Here is a 20,595-nt window from a genome sequence, read left to right as displayed (position 1 = left end):
CAATGGGCACAGGGACAGACCATCACTTCACTCGCCAAGCACCCAGCATAAGCTCCCCTTCATACAAATGGATCCAGGCCTTGCTGGGATTGCCGCTCATAAGCTCCAGGGTGCAGGCAAGTGACGTTTCCCCCTGCTGGGTCTCCTTCTCACATAAATTGTGTGTGTGGGGGGGTGGAGGTGTCTATGGCAAGTGCTGCTCCTCTGCTGGGTCTCCCGCTCACATGCATTGGGGGGCGGGGGGGGGGCGCCAGTAAGTGCTTGGTCTCACGCTCATATGTGCTGGGTGGGGGGGGAGACAGGGGGCACCAACAAATCCTGCTCCTCTGCTGTGGGGCCCCCTCAAGCCACTGTTGACCATAGCCACGTCAACCTATTTCATATGTCAACCTAAGCCGTGTCGGCCTTCTGTGGACAACCTAGTGACCCATACCCTGCAACATAACCCAAGTGAAGGATACAATCTCGTGCTTTTTTTTTTTCTAGTGTAGCCGGGTGAACACTGAGGCTCGTGCTCTGCAGCTTACTAGGGTTATTATATTATGAATGCAGACCACCAAGGAATAAGGATCTCCATTCCAGCAACAGCTTCTCAGTATAAACAGCAGCGCTGTCAGGCACAGTGACGCTGAGCAGCTTAGAGAACCATGTGTTCCATTGCTACGTAACTGGAAGAACAAGCTATACACTAGGAAAGGCATTCCTATTTCATGACCACTTCTCTTCTGAAGCAAAGGCATATTTAGGGTCCGATGCATGCGCAGTATCGTCCCCGTACGGAACATTGTTTTTATGGGCTGCCGCTCAGCAGCCCATGTAGAGGCGTCCCGGAGGGAGAGAACACCTCCCAATGGGACTGCCTTGGGTGACTGGTAGTTTGGACTTCCAATAGGAAGTCACTGCCAGTCACAGTGAAGCCAGAGCAGTCTCAGACTGCACTGGCTTCACTAAGGCAGAGAACAGTGGCATATATCACCTGGGGAGGGGAGGGGGGGTGCAGCCCATAGGTAAAAACTGCCACTGAGTTTAATTTAGGTTTAGTTATGCTGAGGAACAAACAGGGCTGCCATCAGAAATTGTGGGGCCCGGGACTGATAAAATAGGCTGGGCCCCCTTCCCTTTCTCCAATGCCTGGTGAGACTGGTGTCTGGAGCACGGGCCACAGTACTCAACCTCTACATTGCTTCAAAGGAAATTTGAACTTTGTTTATGACACATTGGGGCAGATGTATTAAGCCTGGCAAAGAGATAAACAGGAGATAAAGTGGAAGGAGATAACCCACCAGCCAATCAACTCCCAACTGTCATATTTCAAACACAGCTGATTGGCTGATTCGTTATCTCCTTCCACTTTATATCTAGTTTATCTCTTCGCCAGGCTTAATACATCTGCTCCATGATACTTTATAAACTCCAGTCCTGGGCCCTGGGAGTGAAGTCCTCGCAGTCCCTCCCTGGGGATACGGTCATAAGGTTGACATGTATTGGGTCGACCATTGAGGGTCGATATGGCTTAGCTCGACACACGAAATAGGTCAACATATAGCGTAGGTCGACAGGGTTGAAAGGTCGACCCAAGCATTAAGTTGGCAATGGGAAGGTCGACAGTCAAAACTGCTCCTTGCGTTGTGCTTTGCACCCATACAGAAAAAGCAGCAGAACATATACCCCATTCACCACCTGGCCTGTCTGACCTCAATTAAAACAATAATTTATTGCACATGGATTTATAAATAAAATGTTTTTCTTAAAATAACTGAACATGAAAACATCAATTTTTAATTTCGACCATCTGGTCCAGTGGGTTGAAGTCAGAGGTGGTCAGGGCAGGCCGCCCTCACTCCTGGCTGCGGTGTTGGGTACACCCTGTCTATCTGGAATTAGCCTTTTTTGGGGGGTGAGTGTAGACTCCTGCGAGATAAAGAATATTTGCTTTTTCCTCATATTCAGTTTCGGCTTTCCAGTAACCTTATGCTTTAGTTTCTCGCACTCCCACTACGACTATGTAAACTCATACTTTGTATTTTTCTATGAAACTATTTGACACTAAAGTAAGAGGTTTTCAGTGATGAGCAGTATTCTGCCTGTCACCGTGCGTGTCCATGTTTAAACTCCTGAATGTCTGTCTGAGAAATACAGCTGTATATATTGATGTCGGTTTCTATGTGTAAAGTGATCTATTTTCCGTAAGAGTTATGGAATTCTGTAGGTCATACATTCTTTTTTCTGTACCACTTTTGTACTTATTTCAATATAATATATATTAATAGCGCTGAGTATACTTATCGGATCTACCAGGAAGGCCAACCACCCATCCAAGGGGCTTGTACCAAGTACAATTGAATACACTGCTATAGAGGAATACATACATATGACCAACAGTGAGGATTCTGGGAAAACACGGCAGGGATTTCCTGACATGGGACTCTGTACTTGCCTTCCTCCTGCCCTCCCCATTAGTGCCTAACTCTAACCTTCATACTCTGCAGCCTATCCATAACCTTATCCCCTCCCACCACAGCCTAACTTAGTCCCCTCCTAGTACCTAAACTTAACCCTTCCACCTCTGCCCCCAACCTAACGCTAACCCGCCCTGCATTCTTTCAATGGTGATTGCCACAGTCCGGATTCTGGCATCTGCATCCTCATCGTTGTTGAGATTCCGGTGGCAGTCTTGTGGCCACTAGGGATGACTGTCTGTATTCTGCCTGCATCCCATCTGTGAGGATGTTAATTGCATCCTGTTATGTAGAGCCCTTTGTGGCAACTGTCCAGAAAAGGTTGCCTGGATACTGGTTACCATAGTACTGTAGGTTTTGGTAGTGATATGATGGTACTGGAGGAGGGAAAAGCACCTTCCTGATGATAAGATTACAATTCCCATGCAATAATTGTACACTTTTTATCCATCTAGCTAGGACGATTGGTCACATGACAGTCATACAGTTTTCAATATTAATTGTAATGTGAAAAATTCTGTTTGTTGTGTATTAACTACTTTATTCCTTCCAGCCGCCCTCGTTCTCCAAGTGACCTACTGGCCCTGTTTAGATATCCAAGAGATCCCTACACGGTGGAACAAGCCAGAGCAGGGGAAATATTTGAACGAACCCTCCAGCTGATTCAAGAGCATGTCCAAGATGGTTTGATGTTCGACCTCAATGGGACAAGTTAGTGTTTTGGATTTCCAAAGGGTGGTATCCTGTAATGTGTAATTACATCTAAGATAGCTAGAGGTTGCTGGGAATATCTTATTACAGGTGGTGGTAGTTACATGTCTGTGCAAAGTAGAGCGCACAATCCAAGCTAATTCCTATATGACCATTAATATATTTGAGGAGTATGAATGGGGTAGGAAGGTAGATCTGCCATTGTGTTCCTCACCTTAGGTGCCGAGGAGCACTATTTCCTCCATTATTCAATTTTTACTTCTAAATTTTGAATCTTAAGTATTTAGGATTAGTTCGAGGTTCTGGTGTACTGGCCACACCTAGATGTTTAGTACAGTATGTCATGGCAAGGCAGTCTTAACCGCTTTCTAGTCCCTGTGAAAAGTAATGCACAGAGAACCTACCTACACATTTAAAAGAAATTCTAAACATGCCCCTCCTGTGGTCCTTGCAGTCTCGCCATAGCCATGCAGTGATTGGATGTCCACGCTCCTGTGGATGGTGTCACCAATCTTGTGGGGCTGCCATTAATCTACATCAGAAGGCTCTGGGTTGAAAATGCTGATGTGATGTATTGGCGCAAATTCTATGCAACGTCCTCTGCTGGCAAAGCTCTAGCCAGTGGGGTGGTTTGCAGAACTTCCTGCTGGGTTTGAGTGAAACTGCCATTTCTGGGTTGCTGTAATTGAAGTGGCCACACTGCCCCATCTATCTGCTTGTGAAAGTAGACATCCTCCATATCAGTGTGACTGATCTCATACACTGAGCAATTCTGACTAACATCCCCCCACATACTGTAGCCTCCTGTGCACACTCTGTTACATCTATTTAGCCTGGCGGATAGCAAGAGACAGGGATTTTGCGTGGACTATATGTTGGTGTGAATTTTGGGATGAACCAAACAAGGTGTAAGTATTAATCAAACGCCATGTTCTCACGTGGTCAATATTATAAAACTTTGTCAAACATGACTAGTCCAAGATAGTACTTTAAGTTTTATATATATTCTTTTTACTAGTATTTACACCGTTATTCAGAAGTAGTTATCAGCCTGTTAAATTGAGAGCTGCTGGGATCCGGGGCTCTGCAATGATAGGGCTTGCGTATACGTGTGTGTGTGTGTGTGTGTGTGTTTGAGTGGAGCTCAGTCTTACATCCTCTAGTGGCCACCGGCGCAGCTTTGAGGTGAGGAGCAGCGTTAGCCTTTTATGATATAGGATACACCAGAACATGAGAAATTATTGAACAGACTACAGCACTCCAGCTGATTCAAGAGCATGCCCTGAATGGTTTAAGGGTCAAACCTAAATGATAAAAAATAGTATTTCTGGAGCATTTCTGTGTGGTATTCTCTAGGGTGTAATAAATCTGCCAACAGAGCAGATGCTGTTCCTATTGTGATTTTATTCTAAAACGTCTCGTTAAGGCCCCTTACAAATTTGGAACACTTTATCGTGATGCTAAAAAATTCCAAGGCAAAGGAATTGTCTGGTTTGTGACTTCATTCTCTTGTTTTCTAGGTTACCACTACAATGATCTTGTTTCGCCTCAGTACCTTAACATGATTGCCAACCTCTCGGGTTGTAGCACCTACAGAAGAAAAAATAATTGTTCCAACATGTGCTTTCACCAGAAATACAGAACCTATGATGGAACCTGCAATAACCTGCAGCATCCCATGTGGGGAGCATCGTTGACGGCCTTTGAGCGTTTGTTGAAATCGGTGTATGATAACGGGTTTAATTTACCAAGGGGATCAGCTTCTAATAGACTTTACAATGGATTTTCTCTGCCTTTGGCACGTGCCGTTTCAAACCATTTGATTGGAACTCATACAATTACTCCTGACGAGCAATTTTCTCACATGTTAATGCAGTGGGGGCAGTTTCTTGATCATGACATGGACTCTACTGTAGTTGCACTTAGCCAGGCTAGGTTTTCTGATGGACAGGATTGCAGTGCAGTCTGCACAAATGATCCTCCCTGCTTCCCTCTTGAGATCCCACCGAACGATCCACGAGTCAGGAACAGTGCTCGCTGTATGTTTTTTGTACGCTCCAGCCCAGTTTGTGGGAGCGGAATGACCTCCTTGTTGATGAACTCAGTTTACCCCCGAGAACAGATGAACCAGTTGACCTCTTACATTGATGCTTCTAATGTGTATGGAAGCTCTGATCATGAAGCCCAGGAGATCAGAGATTCAGCAAGCCACCGGGGACTTTTAAAGCAAGGCATCGTGCAACGATCTGGCAAACCTCTCCTTCCTTTTGCCACCGGCCCACCCACGGAGTGTCAGAAAGACGAAAATGAAAGTCCTATTCCGTGTTTTTTAGCTGGTGATTTTCGAGCCAATGAGCAGCTAGGTCTCACCAGCATGCACACTTTGTGGTTTAGAGAGCATAACAGAATTGCTGCAGAACTGCTGAGGCTTAACCCCCAATGGGATGGTGATACCATTTATCATGAGACTCGCAAGATTGTTGGAGCAGAAATGCAACACATAACCTACACTCACTGGCTGCCAAAGATTTTCGGTGAAGTTGGCATGAAGATGCTTGGGGAGTATAAAGGATATGATCCCAACGTAAATGCTGGTATACTTAACGAGTTTGCAACAGCTGCTTTTAGGTTTGGTCACACCCTCATAAATCCTATTCTCTATCGACTAGATGAAAACTTTGAACCAATTTCACAAGGCCATCTACCACTACACCGGGCCTTCTTCTCTCCCTATAGGATTGTAAATGAAGGTGGCATTGATCCTCTTCTTCGAGGCCTTATTGGTGTTGCAGGGAAAATGCGGGTTCCATCCCAATTGTTAAATACAGAACTAACAGAAAAACTCTTCTCTATGGCACATACTGTAGCCTTGGACTTGGCAGCAATCAACATTCAGAGAGGACGAGACCATGGAGTTCCACCATATCATGACTTCCGAGTGTTCTGCAACCTTTCTTCTGTGCACACTTTCGAGGACCTCAGAAATGAAATAAGGAATCCAGATATTATCGAAAAACTAAGAAGGTTAATTCTACATTTTCTCATAACTTGCATTGTTTGCCAGTTTATTTTTTATGAATATGTATTAATAGTCTGAAATTGAGATGTACCCAGGCATCAGTTCAGACCAGGTACTACTTTTGATTTTGGGCACCGTTTGTACAAATATGGTGGTTAGTAGTAATGGTGGTTATGTGAGTAGATGTAAGACGTGGCACTGTGGTCTTCAATCACATGTTAGACATGACACTGTGGTCTTCAATCACATGTTAGACATGAAACTGTGGTCTTCAATTACATGTTAGACATGACACTGTGGTCTTCAATCAAAGCCCTATAGATTCATACAGTACAGACAAAGGGCCTGATTCAAAGATGTACGAAATATGCAAATACTGCAGCCACAGGGATTTATAGTCACGTGCCCACTGGAGATGTCCACCGCCAGCATATCCGATTTACAATGCAATAATCCCATTCACATCAAACCTCCACCTTCTGTGTAACCCTGTGACCACGCAGCAGTAAGATGCTGGAGCCATTGTAACAGAGTATGGGATCGCTGTAACATGACTCTGAAATGGTTGTAACACGCAGTAGAGTCCCCACCCTCAAATTGTCCCTTGCGGTGAATAAATACTCACTGCAAACACTGATGCTAGACCATCACAGCACAAGAGTAGTGCGACTTGGCAGAAATTCACTTCACTGCATACAAAATCAACATTGCGCACAACCAGAGGCGGCTCCAGAGGTGGGCCTGCAGCAAAGTACAAATTTCAAATAGGGGAGCAGCACCAACTGCCACCCATACTCTGGCAAACACCACCAGCTGGGACACATTGGCAGTTGGTGTAGCACCTCTATTTGTTTTTTTAGACTTCACTGCAGCCCCAGCTATGGAGCAGGCACTAGGTAAATCTCTGAAGCAGGCACATCGGTACTAGAACAACTTGTTTTTACTTTTTGTCCTGTCTACTGTTGAAAATAAAGTTCAGAGGGGGTTATGGGTTCTGCACTCAATTAGTTCAACTTTATGCCCTGTATTATCGGGCTTTAACCGCTATTTTTATTTTGTGTAGCGGGGGGTGCTATCCTGACCAACTGAGGGTCAGTAAGCAAAAAAGGGGGGGGGGGGGAAAGGCAGTTGTTTATGGATGCACTCCTGATCCACAAGGATCAATACTTATGTTACAATAGATTTTTCTTTTCAAATAAAACCGTGGGGGTTCCTGTTGTCTTTATTAAATCAGTATTTGACAAGGAATTTCCCACAAATTTGCGAAAATGAGAGGTTAAAATATCCCAACATACATACATACACAAAGTGAGGAAGAATAAAGATTGGTGTTGGAAAGAATTTTTAAAACGTGTAGGCAGATTCTAATAGGATGATGTTAATTTATAATGTTTGGGTGATATTCCCTTATAACGTGTGTCTTGTGATATTTTATGTCACACTGTTTATATAGATTGGGTCACTTTTGTGTTTGCCCTGAGTTTAATTAGGAGGTATGTGAATTTTTCGAAAAGTTGTAGTGGTATTGTGATTTTATTCATACAGTTTCATGAGTTGGTCACTCCTATGTTTTTGCCGGAATTTTTTGGGCTTTATATCACATTGATATAAAGCCCAAAAAATTCCGGCAAAAACATAGGAGTGACCAACTCATGAAACTGTATGAATAAAATCACAAGACCAATACCACTACAACTTTTCGAAAAATTCACATACCTCCTAATTAAACTCAGGGCAAACACAAAAGTGACCCAATCTATATAAACAGTGTGACATAAAATATCACAAGACACACGTTTTAAGGGAATATCACCCAAACATTATAAATTAACATCATCCTATTATAATCTGCCTACACGTTTTAAAAATTCTTTCCAACACCAATCTTTATTCTTCCTCACTTTGTGTATGTATGTATTTTGGGATATTTTAACCTCTAATTTTCGCAAATTTGTGGGAAATTCCTTGTCAAATACTGATTTAATAAAGACAACAGGAACCCCCACGGTTTTATTTGAAAAGAAAAATCTATTGTAACATAAGTATTGATCCTAGTGGATCAGGAGTGCATCCATAAACAACTGCCTTTTTTCTCTCCCCCCCCCCCCCTTTTTTGAAAATAAAGTTCCCATTTTAGTTTGCATGTCATAGAAAGCGATAAACTGGGAGCTTCAAAAAGTGATAAAGTGGAGAGTAATGAACTACCAGCCAACCATCTCCTGACTTTCAGGGGGATATCCAATCCTCCCGCAGCCATTTCCTACGGGGGAGATGGCTGCGGGGCCCTATTCAATGCTTTCTTCCCCGACAGCATTGAACAGGGATCTTGGCAGAACGTCCCCGACTTCACAAGCAGTCGGGCTCGTTCTGCCGGGAATTGACGACCGCAGCACCCCGATTTCTGGCCGCTTCTCAAGGCCACGCCCTCTTCTCGACCCGTGGCAGGCGGGAGATTGCATCCCGTCTGCAATTTCTCGGTTGAGCAGAATGGGACAGGGTCATGGCTGTTGGGCCAGCCGTGACCGAACATTGAATACCCCCCCTCAATCTTTTCAAAGACTGTGTTTAATATGGCATTTAGAAGTTGTTTGGCTGGTACTTGATCTCTATCCACTTTATCACTTTTTGAAGCTGACCATGTGTGTCTGTTTTTTGTATGAGGTTTTGAAGTGGCCTAAAGTGTGTTTCTTTTTTTGTTTTGTTTTTGTTCTTTTAAGATTATATGGCTCGCCTCTTAATATAGATCTGTTTCCTGCTCTCATGGTAGAAGACATCATCCCTGGAAGTAGGCTGGGGCCCACACTGATGTGCATCCTGACTACACAGTTTAGGAACTTAAGGAATGGAGACCGGTAAGAAAGCTGCAGTTGTGAGATTTAGATCCCAGGGTAAATGGGGCAACATTACAGCATGTGTTTTTGATGTATTAGGTTTTGGCATGAGAACCCTGGTGTGTTCAGTCCGCCTCAGCTGACACAAATAAAGCAGACCTCTCTCGCAAGGATCCTCTGCGACAATGGAGACAACATCACCAAAGTACAGCCCGATGTGTTCAGGGTGGCTGAGTTCCCGCATGGATTTGTTGACTGCAAACAGATTCCCAAGCTGGACCTGAGAATGTGGCAGGATTGCTGCGAAGGTACAGTGACATGAGCCCCTACACGGCCATACAGTAGGGAAGAACGGTGAACAGATAAGGCAGAGGTTTATTTGAAGTTTTAATTACCTGGCAAGATCTAAATACCACCCCCTTGCTTATTATTCTGGCCCTTTCCCGATCTAACAAATGGTGAAATGGGGTTCTTGTGCAAAATATCTGTCTCTAATAGAACTTCTGTTGTGGTTACATCCAATGCAAAATGGACCTATTGGTATCAGTAATGCAAATAGGTCATCATTCCTTTAGCTTTGCAAGACGTAATTACTTGAGCCTGTACTCGAACTGCATACAATACAGTACATACACTTTTGTTACTCTATGGAAGGTATCAATGGAAACTTTATTACTGACAGCATTAAAGGCTATTCGATCCGACTTCTTTTAAAGCCGGATCTTTTTTTGTCGGAAACTGCTGTGGATTGTCGAATTCACAGCAGTTCTCTGACAATTAGTGTCGGTTTTCACCAATTTCGGGTCTTTCCAACGCTCGACTGTTGATACTATGTATACCAACAGTCAAATTACTGTCTGAAGCCGGCAAAAACCATGGGATTCTGACTGTCGGGACATTCTTTAATAGTCACTTCGTAGTAAGGTTATCTTGCTAAATATTGATGTTGGTTTTATTATATATATAAATGTATCTTTTTGGGGGAATGTTTGTCTCTAGATTGTAGAACTCGAGGGCAGTTCAGCTCCTTCTCTGGTCACTTCCGAGGTAAGCGCTCCCTGGAACACAGCTATCAGGAGGAAAAACCAGAGGGCGGCCATCTCACAGAGGACATGTCCAGGTAAATCTGATATACAGGATTTTGTTTCCGCATATATTGGACTTTACAGTCTACTGTCAAATGTAAGGATATTTGGAGAAATCAAGTTAGGGAGGGTTTGCAACCATCAATGGGGTTATGGTGACAGGATTAATTGTGGGGTACCAGTGGTAAACATCGGTGGCTGACCCCCCTCATAGTGAGTGCCGCCTGGCTATGTGCATGAGGTTTGTTAGCATGCATATGGACAAATTATCAGTGGTGGCTCCAGAGGTGCTGCTGCAGCACAGTCCAAACCTCAAATAGGGGAGCAACACCAACTGACCGTGTCAGTTTGGAATGGCAGTTGCTTTACCTCCCCTATTTGAATTTTGAACTGGAGCCTCCTTCAAACCATCAATAGTTAATCAAATCAATTGCGTCCCCTTGGATAAAAACCATTGCCCATTGATGGTCAGCTAAGACTGTCCCCCCAGTCTGAGACTCTTCACCTCCCTATCTGCTTGACAGATCTTATGGCACAGCACTGGACCTCAGAAGTGCGTGTCCTGAATAGGAGGTTTGGACAGCTATGTCACTATGTATAACCTGACCAAATGTAATTTTTACAGCTCGCCAAACAATATTGTGAATACTACACTGAATGCTGAACAGCCAAAGAATATGCCGCTGGTCACTGACTTTAAAGATTTTGTTCTCGATATGCAGAAGACCATTACAAGTCTTAGAAAACAGGTAGCGTATGTGCACACTCCTATTCTGTTTGTCATTTTCAGCAATATAAGCAGATGTGTTATACTATGTACAGAAGGTTTTTTATTTTGCTGTGAGCTGGACTGGTGCAAGGTTTTTCAGCACCCCAGCTTACTGCTCCTACCACCACCCACACACCAATACGACTTTCCAGAACCTCAGGTGAATGTGTGGCAGTGGTGTCTTAGAAGTTCAACACCTGCCGTTCGCATTAAGCTCAAAAAGTCATCCATCATTTTGTGACCGTCTGACTCGGGGGCGCCCCCCAGATTTGGGAGCCCTAATGGCAGATGCCTAATGGTAGAGCTGACCCTGGCTATGTCATAAAATTGTCACTAAAGATCTATTTTTTTCAATTTCTCTTGAGTTTGGTGACAGTGCCACATGCCACAAAATGGCTGCCACCCTATGTATACTAGACTGTTCTACTTCAAGTGATAACGGTTTCCATTTATCATGAGCCTGAACATAGTACCCATCAGCATTGGTATGTTTGCTTTGCAATGATTTCCCATTTTACTTCTCAGATCAAAAAACTTGAATCCCGCTTGAGCAGCACAGACTGCACTGATGAAACTGGAAGGCCGCACGCCACTAACAATAGATGGAAAAAAGATCCTTGTACGAAATGTGAATGTAAAGTAAGTAAAACAAAATCTTAAAAAACCATCACCATCTGGCTAAAATGGCTGTATTTTTCCGGCTGCGAAATAAACATGGCTAATAGCAGTACTATTTTTCTGTAAAAATAGGTTCAGGAACTCCTGGTCTGCGGGTGGATCAATTAAATAAAAAAAAACATATATAATAGAGAGAGGGACTGAGAGATAGATGTATATATTGTATTTAGAAACAAAGGCACTCACAGGTGAGTTTAAAATAAAACTTATCTTATAAAAAGTACATTTTCAGTACCTGATGATGTCATATTTAATTAGAGGTTCCTGCTGAAAAATAGCACTGGCTAATAGGTCATAAGGTCCAGGCACCTACTATTTCTATATGTGCCCTCATACACCTAGCCGTAATGTGCCATGAGGCTGTGGGACATCTTTTCCGCATTACTTTCACCTGAATTTGTATCCCAACTGCTTCACAAGACTGCACTGATTGATTTGATATGCAACACTTGTGTATCTTTGTATGATTAGTACTTTATCTCTCTCCACACTTTGCTCAATACCCCCGTTTATCTGTATGCACAGTGGAATTTTGCAATGAAAAAAGCCGAAGCGGCTGCATTGCACACATTCCGGCTGTCACACACCGATATACAGGTCTTGCATATCAAATTGATCAGTGCGGATGAAAAAAAGATGCCGACAATCACTATTGGTCGACACATTAAAAAGGTCAACGCAGCTTGTCAGCAGGGTCTGAAGGTCGACACACACAATATGTTGACATGAGGTTTTTTTCTTTTTTTGCTGTCTATGTCAACATGGACACCAAGTGTACCGCCAATCTTTGTGTACTATATTTTATTCTCCCTCTACAGATCATCCTCGTATAGCCCTTTAATAGGAATAAGTGAGCCAGAGTTGTCGGACCCAATCCTCTGCTAATACCCTAGTGTTTTGTTCTATGTATTGTATTGCAGCGGAGAACAATAGGCCTTGGTGAGCAACGGCTATCCAGAGAAGGCTAGTTGAAAAAAGGTTCCATCTGTATGTCCACTCGGAAGTACTGAGTGAAAAAACACCTGTTTTGGTGGAAAAAACATGGATACCTCATGTCTACCTTTTATTCATTCCAACTTTTCCCATGTCTACCTCTTGTTTGTGTTTCCCTCTTGACCAAGTCAACATAAAATGTATCACTACAGCAAAAGACGCCTTCTAAAATATTCTGGCTTCTAAATAATTCTAAAACTATATAGCAAGACATTTAAACAGAAAGAAAAACAAAAATGCAAGTGAAAAATGCAGACACCATAATGTCCCATATAATAAATGAGCAAACGGGTGTCTGCCTCTCCTGCAAGATCAGCACAATCCTCTCCTGCTGCTGCGACATTGCTAATGGTCTGATTGGCTGCAGGTAATTCAGTCCCCACCCACTCAGCGTGGTCCGTCTCCAAGTACTGGACCTAAGGTATAAAGGATTAGTGTATCGATGAAATCCTTGTATCTGTTCTATTGTTTTTGTCTTCCAGAATGGCTCCATTACGTGTTTTGTGGAATCCTGCCCAGCTACTGCATGCCTGATGCCAGTTAAAAGAGAAGGGGATTGCTGTCCAGTCTGCACAGGGCACACATAACAGTCAGACACTTGTGTGCGCCATGGCAGCGGACGTCCGCCATAATACCAGGGTCACAGAAAGGCGTATACAATTCATACAGAGTCTGCTTCCCAACAATTCTATATAAATGTTTTGTTTTTTTGGTTTGTTTTTACTCCATATTTTTATTTTTTTTATTTTATCTAGTTAAAGATAAATCTCTTTTAAAGGGAAGTATGTAAACAGTGACAGGATATTGAAATTTGTGTCGGCCATATTTTATTGGTTTTAATGCTTCTCAGGTTAGGGAATAAACTGGTGCTAATCACAATTCTATTCTGATCATGCCACATTCGCGCAATTCGGTAATTCTAGTTTTTTCATTTTATTTTTAAAGACCATTTTATCATATAGTGACGGCAGTTCATTTATTTAAAAGAAAATAATCATTATTTTTTTTTTTGCTTTAAAGAACATACTTTGCTTTAAAGAAAATATACCTTTTTTTTGTCTCTGTGAGAGTATCTCCACGTTCTAGTATCTCAGGCCCCGCTTTTCACAAGAATGTTGAGTATATATTTTTTACTTGTTTTTATATACAAATTCTATACTGTGCCTATGACCAGATAACTTCCACACAATCGCTGTTTCAGGGCACTGCACAGAAGGACTTACACTCGTGGCGTGACTACTACCATGTGGCTCAGTGTTATCTTCATCCACTTTTTTATTTTGTGATTTTGTGTTGCTATATGTTTAATGTGCTTCTGATTTCAGTACTACAAGATCTCATGTCTTCCCGAAATATATTTTTGCTTTCTGTTAATTTTTGTAGGAGAGAATCACTATACACAACTGCTATACTGTATAGTCGGGATTCTAATGGTCATTAGACTGACACCAGAATCCTGACTGCCGGTACTACGACAGCATCACAAAGAAGCCTCTTGGGGGCTCGGTGGGAGAATAGCCCCTATAAATTGGGATCTCGACTGACGGGCTTTTAACAGTCTGGATTCCGACATCGACCTACTGGCCGTCAGAATCCTGACTGTCTGAAGGTCATTTGGCACCCAATTTCTATTCATTAGGAAAGTGCCCCTGTCTTCTAAACATTGGGAAGCAAGCCATAGCGGAGGTTCAACAGTATTACAGAGGGTGCCGTCGGCGAATTCACTAAGGGGATAGCATTTGGGACACTGATTCTCTGAATTGATAGACTGAATTTTCCTGAATATTGGTTTAGCCCACAGCGTGACTGTCCTTATTATTCCTTTATCTTGGAGGGGGAGAAGTATCAAAACTCGGAAGTATCAACCCATCAGCTCAGAACTGTCATTTTTCAAATATATATAGTATAATGACTGTTAGAAGCTGGTAAGTACCTTATAGCTAGGTACACACCAGAACTATCATGATCGTGAAACGATAATGCGATCTGTTGGAGCACACAATATACATACAATCAGATCACGACCAGTTGAATGGATCTTTTACAGATCCTGACTGCAGCAGGTAGGATCTGAAAGGACCAGCAGGAACGCGGATCTGAATCTGATCTAAAACATGCCCAATTTACATACAATTGGTAGAGATTGCATCGAAATTGGTGGAATTGAAGCCAAATTGTTCTGGTGTGTACCCAGCATTATTCACGCTCTACTTTATCCCTCTTCAAGGTTCGCTGCAGCTACCCCGGGACATTCAAATTGTTGGTCAGCTGTGCTACTGTCGTTACTGATGCAAGCTTACAAATTTATTGAAGGACAACGTCCATACCTCATCAAATTCTATGGTGCTCGCTGTGATCAGTAAAGCATAGATTGATCTATGAAACTGTTGCGGTAGTGTATGCAGATATCCTTTATGTTCAGAAATTTGCAATACACATTACAAGTAACTGATGTAGTTTGTATTTTTAAGCGACTGCCTTGTAAAGGATTTTTACGTCCAGAACAATATAAATAGTGTGACGTTTGGTGACTGCAAATAGAAAAAAAAACATTTGTACCTTTTTCATTATCCACTAAAGATGCACAGAAAGGGACACAACTCATTGAACTTCACTAAATAGTTTGGTTTCAACATTCCCCCCTCCCTATCTTTAACTCGTTATGTAATCCGTATGTTTTTGTTTCAATATTTTTAATAACATGGTAAAAATGTTGCAGAATGTGGCAGCGGTCTCCTGGCATTTGCTGTGTTATCATATAAGTGGCAGGATTAGGGTGGGGTGCATTGTAAGGTCACTTTTTGAGCTATAGTTTCCTAAAATAAGAGTCTTCCCAGACAAATTAAAATGTTAGCACTTACGGTTCTAGTTTGAATGGGCTGTAAAGAAAACGGGAGAGCAATATTGAAAAGTAAAATGGCAGTCCCGTAACCTAAATGTCTGTTTTTGCTCCAAGAACTGTCTTAACCCTTTGAGTGCCAAAATCTGTGAGATGCTCAAACTATCAGCTAAAAATGCCAGCGTCGCTCACATTTGTTATATAAATTCAAATAAACAATGTTGTGTAAAAAAAAAAAATTCTAGTCCTGTATAAGGTAACTTTACAGGACATTTTGATGAATAAAAATGTTTGCTTGCCAATTTTCACACCTATTTAGACCAATTCACTTGGCACTCAAAGGGTTAATATTGCTATGTCTCAAAATGTACACATTTCTGTTTACAAAACGTACTTTTCACTACATGTCCGGCCCTGGACCTTATCATTTTTTAAATTTTCTTAGAGTATTATGAAATGAGTAAAAAGGTCAGCGCCATCAAGTCTCTATTACTTTGAGCCTGTTTGGACGCTCCCTGAAATGTAGTAGTGGATTACATTTATGATAATAGTGTCATAAACCAATCACATGGATGCAGAGAGCCACGTTACTGGGTAAAAAGTGCGGTCTGAAAGGGGCATGAACTAGCTCCTCTGCTCTTCAGTGTTCTACCGTTTGCTGGTGTTTACCAAGAGGAGTGGTCTACAACTCTTAAATACCTTTTTATAAAAAAAAAATCTATGGGAAATAAACAGTACTTGATATGGTTTATACAGTGACACTTTGGGCGAGATGTATTAAAGGGAAAATGCGGTAAAACCCCCGTTTTACCGCATTTTTCTATGTACTATTACCCGACCGCCACGTCACCGCAGTGTAGGGTATCGCCACCTTTGGGTGGCGATACCCTATAGAAGCCTATGGGCTTCTTTTCGCCGCCCGACGCCTCCGCCGAAAAACCCGCCGACCCTCCCTCTCTTACCTGGTCCAGGTCCTCCTGGACCCGGAAGGTAACACCTTCCTCCCCCTAGTGACGCAGCCGGACGTCCTTCCGGCTGCAGGGGGGAGGAAGAGGCGCCGGGGACAGCTTGCATAGCTGTCCCCGGCGTGAGGGATGCAGAAGGGGGCAGAGAGGTGACGGAGACCCCCCGCGCACCACATTCCAGGTATCGCGGGGGGCCTCCGTCACCGCATCGCGATGCCAGCCGCATATGTTAGTACATATGCGGCGGCATCGCGGCGGGGGGGGGCGCGATGGGCGGCGATGTATTTTAATACATCCCGCCCTTTGTGTAGCCAAGAAACCCCCTGCCTCATCGGTACCAGGTAAAGAGCGATGGTTACCTGAAAAGGGGTGTGGCCTAAGGCTGTCCTGGTGGCATCACTAAGGGGGCGTGGCTCAGTGGGGAAGCCTCTCACTCTGGGAGAGTGCACTGCCCCCCGGAGACTCTTGCAGTACTGTCAAGTCCTTAGTGACTGGAGCTGTGGAGGATATCATCTGTTGTCGCCCATTGTAACCTCTTTCAAGTTCTTTTTAACTAGGACAACACACCTTGTCAGACATTGAAATGGCACCAATATGTAACTAAATCGCCATAGTGACATTTTCAATCATGCTAAATTGTATACCTGTAGCCCAAACAAAGTGGAGGGAGCCATTATGCCGACTGAATAGATATTTGTGGCTTATTGCTGTAATGAATTCTTACTAGATACGAGCTGCTTTCTCCTGAATATCGAATTGGCCAACAAACATGGCAGCTTCCACTGTAACTGACCCAAGAGACTGCAGTTAAGCACTGATGGAATGACTCCAGTTCTTATGTGCGTATTGCCACTGAAACCATTATGTTTTTGTCCATGAAATCATTTTCTCCTTTTTTTCTGTTTTTGTTATTTTCTAAAGTACATTAGACATTAGCCTTGGAACATTTAAAACTTCATTTACTGCCAAAGTTGTGTAGCAGAGGTGAATGTTTATTCAAAGAGTGAGTCATTCCCATGTCTGTCTTACTACAGTGAATAACGTTCTTTGTCCTGTTTGTGATGGTGTTTCTGTAATGCTACAATCTGTGCATATTTATTGTCCGTTAGCAAAAAATAACAAGTGCCTTGGTCTTTTTTTTTTTCTATTGTAAACCACGGTTTTACCAAAGAAATGTTTGCACTGTGTAACAAATGCTTCTTAAATAAATAGGCCATATTTCAAAATGCCTGTCTGTTTTGTATCCGCATTATAATGAGAATGGTTTCCATGATCTACCATAATAAATACATAAATCTGCTAATCTTGTATAATTCCATATTCTTATGCATTGGTTTGTCCAAATAGTTAGGAAGCAATTAGTTACATAAACACTTTAACCCTTTGAGTGACAAGGGAATTTGTCAAAATAGGTGTGAAAATTGCCAAGCAAATATTTTTAGTAATCAAAATGAATTGTAATGTTTACCTTTTTATATAGGAAATATAATCTTTTTTGGACATTTTTTTATTTGAATTTATATAACAAATGTGAGTGACGATGGCGTTTTTAGCAGATATTTTGCATATTTCTCGCTCATGGTTAAACACTGGATTATTACACCGATCAATACTTATTTTATTGGTAATTTTATTAGAGTCAAATGTTTGAGTTACAGAGATGAGAAACAAGAAATTCATAATAGAAAAAGAGTACTGCTAATCTGCCAACATATAGTTGGGTAGACACTGACAGAATAAACCTACATTTTACTCTGTACGGCACCACATTGGATTTGAAATTAAAGGCCCCCATACACTAGGGCGACTTGTCCTTAGGACAAGTCGCCCCCGACTTCCCCCTGAGCTTCCCCGGCTGCTCCCCGGGGGAGCTTGATTAGATTGGCACTTGATGTGCCATTTTTTACATGTGATAAATCGTCTCGATTTATCACATGTAAAAAACCCGGGGAGCAGGGGGGGTGGGGGGGGGGGGGGGGGGCTAAGAGGTGAGAGCTGGTGGGAGCAGGGGGGCTGGGGACGCTGCGGGGGACACATCTGTGTCCCCCGCTGCTGGGGACACAGCGTCTGTGCGGCGATAAGGTAGAGGGAGCAGGGGGGGCTGGAGACGCTGCGGGGGACACGTCTGTGTCCCCCGCTGCTGGGGACACGTCTGTGTCCCCCGCTGCTGGGGACAGCGTCTGTGCGGCGATAAGGTAGAGGGAGCAGGGGGGGCTGGAGACGCTGCGGGGGACACAGGCTGCATAGAGCCGGGCAGGGGGAGCCGGCCGGGAGCTGTCAGTAATGAATAAAAAAAAAGCCCATACAATGAATGGGCAGCCTGTGATTGGCTGCTGAGCGCTCTCTCAGCCAATTGCTGACTGGCTGAGAGAGCGCTCAGCCAATCACAGGCCGCCCATTCATTGTATGGGCTTTTTTTTTATTCATTACTGACAGCTCCCGGCCGGCTCCCCCTGCCCGGCTCTATGCAGCCTGTGTCCCCCGCCCGCAGCGTCTCCAGTCCCCCCTGCTCCCTCTACCTTATCGCCGCACAGACGCTGTCCCCAGCAGCGGGGGACACAGACGTGTCCCCCGCAGCGTCTCCAGCCCCCCCTGCTCCCTCTACCTTCTCGCCGCACAGACGCTGTCCCCAGCAGCGGGGGACACAGACGTGTCCCCCGCAGCGTCCCCAGCCCCCCCTGCTCCCAAGTCGGGTGGTCGGACGTGCAGCAGGTCCGACCACCCGACGCAGATCCGATGCGCACGGGACCGCGCATCGGATCTGAGGGAACATCAAAACTAGACGATTTTGGTCCGATTTCGGCCAGATCCGACTGATCTGGCTGAAATCTGACCAAAATCGGCTAGTGTATGGGGGCCTTAAGATCTATAGGGGCAGATTTATTAAGCTTGGAGAAGAGATAAACTGGAGATAAAGCGGAGAAAAGGTAAAAGGAGATAAAGCACCAGCCAATCAGCTCCCAACTGTCTTTTTCAAACACAGCTGATTGGCTGTGCTTTATCTCCTTTTACCTTTTCTCTGCTTTATCTCCAGTTTATCTCTTCTCCAAGCTTAATAAATCTGCCCCATAGGGTGGTATTCAATGTTGGGCGCTATTTCTGACAGGGGAAATAGTCCTCCACCTATTGCTGCTGTTTCTGACCGCATTGAAGGTGGATTTCAGCAAAACAGATCTGACTTGTTTAAAGGTCGTTTTATTTTTTCAGAAATGGCCGTGGATTGTCGAATTCACAGCTGTTTGTCGACAATCCATGGCTGTTTTTTGCCGACACGCCCACTTTTTGATGCGTGTTAGGTTGAATTCCGCTTGTGGAGTTGCAGATGAGCTGACCGAAAACAGCTTGAGATTCTGACTGTTGGACCATTCCGAAAGATGAATCCAGCAGTGAATATCCCCCATAGATGCAATTAAAGTGTCGAGTTTGAGTTTTAATTCCAAGTGTTGAATAACAACATAGGGAACATTCTGTTTGCAGGGGCTTATGTCATTTTATAAATGAAAATAATCATTATTTTTAATACTTTGAGACACCTTTTGGTCTGGAACCCATGGATATCTGCAAATGCAGAGTTCCTTCTTTTTATGCTTTTCCAGGGTTTTGCTACAGATGTTTTCAGTTGTTGTTTATACGAGGGTCTTTCTGCCTTTAGTATTGTTATCAGCAAGTGCCTTTAGTATTGTTATCAGCAAGTGAAGTGCTGACTGGTCGGGTTGAGATCAAGTGAGAGAACAAAAACTGTTCCATATCCTGCTAGTACAGCTTCCTAAATGCCTGTAACATTTTCTGGAAGGCAAAAAAGTAAAATGGAATAACATTGTGGAATAAGGTCAGGAATGATCTTATTAGCATTTACTTTACATCAAATTCATAAATTATTTTCTCTGCAGCTTTAACTACCCTATCTAAAGTGCCACAATCGAAACACTTGGAATTCTCATTCCGGTACTTGTGTACTAGCACGGCGCCCCGATAATTAGTCGCCTGATTTTTTTTTAATGGCATCGCATGCCATACACCCGATATTAACTCTTATTCGATATTAAATTGTATAAGCGCACTAATGGGTGCTTTTAAGCACCCTGATATGGGTGCTTACAATGCTTAAATGCACCCCCACTCCACCCCTCAAGTATAAACGTGAACCCGAATGAAGGACAGGTGGGGGCACAAGACGGTCTTATAAGCAGCTCTGATGTTTGTATACTGGTGGTCCAGAATGTTATTACCATGTGTCGAAACCCCC

At 43.4% G+C, this 20,595-nt stretch overlaps 1 protein-coding gene across 1 annotated transcript in view; it reads left to right on the top strand.

Moving 5' to 3' along the window:
* Positions 1-17,652, top strand: part of PXDN (peroxidasin) — a 120,566-nt gene extending 102,914 nt beyond the window's left edge. The window contains exons 16-23 of the mRNA XM_083178468.1: positions 3,013-3,170; positions 4,691-6,194; positions 8,907-9,041; positions 9,120-9,328; positions 10,020-10,140; positions 10,731-10,854; positions 11,400-11,513; positions 13,028-17,652. Of these exons, the coding sequence (XP_083034594.1) occupies positions 3,013-3,170; positions 4,691-6,194; positions 8,907-9,041; positions 9,120-9,328; positions 10,020-10,140; positions 10,731-10,854; positions 11,400-11,513; positions 13,028-13,132 (2,470 nt within the window). The 3' untranslated portion in view covers positions 13,133-17,652. The remainder of the gene's footprint in view (positions 1-3,012; positions 3,171-4,690; positions 6,195-8,906; positions 9,042-9,119; positions 9,329-10,019; positions 10,141-10,730; positions 10,855-11,399; positions 11,514-13,027) is intronic.
* Positions 17,653-20,595: the final 2,943 nt, after the last annotated feature.

This window comes from Crinia signifera, chromosome 3 (genome assembly GCF_055691185.1).
Source record: "Crinia signifera chromosome 3, ASM5569118v1, whole genome shotgun sequence".
NCBI lineage: Eukaryota > Metazoa > Chordata > Amphibia > Anura > Myobatrachidae > Crinia > Crinia signifera.
This window is presented reverse-complemented; position numbering and strand designations above follow the sequence as displayed.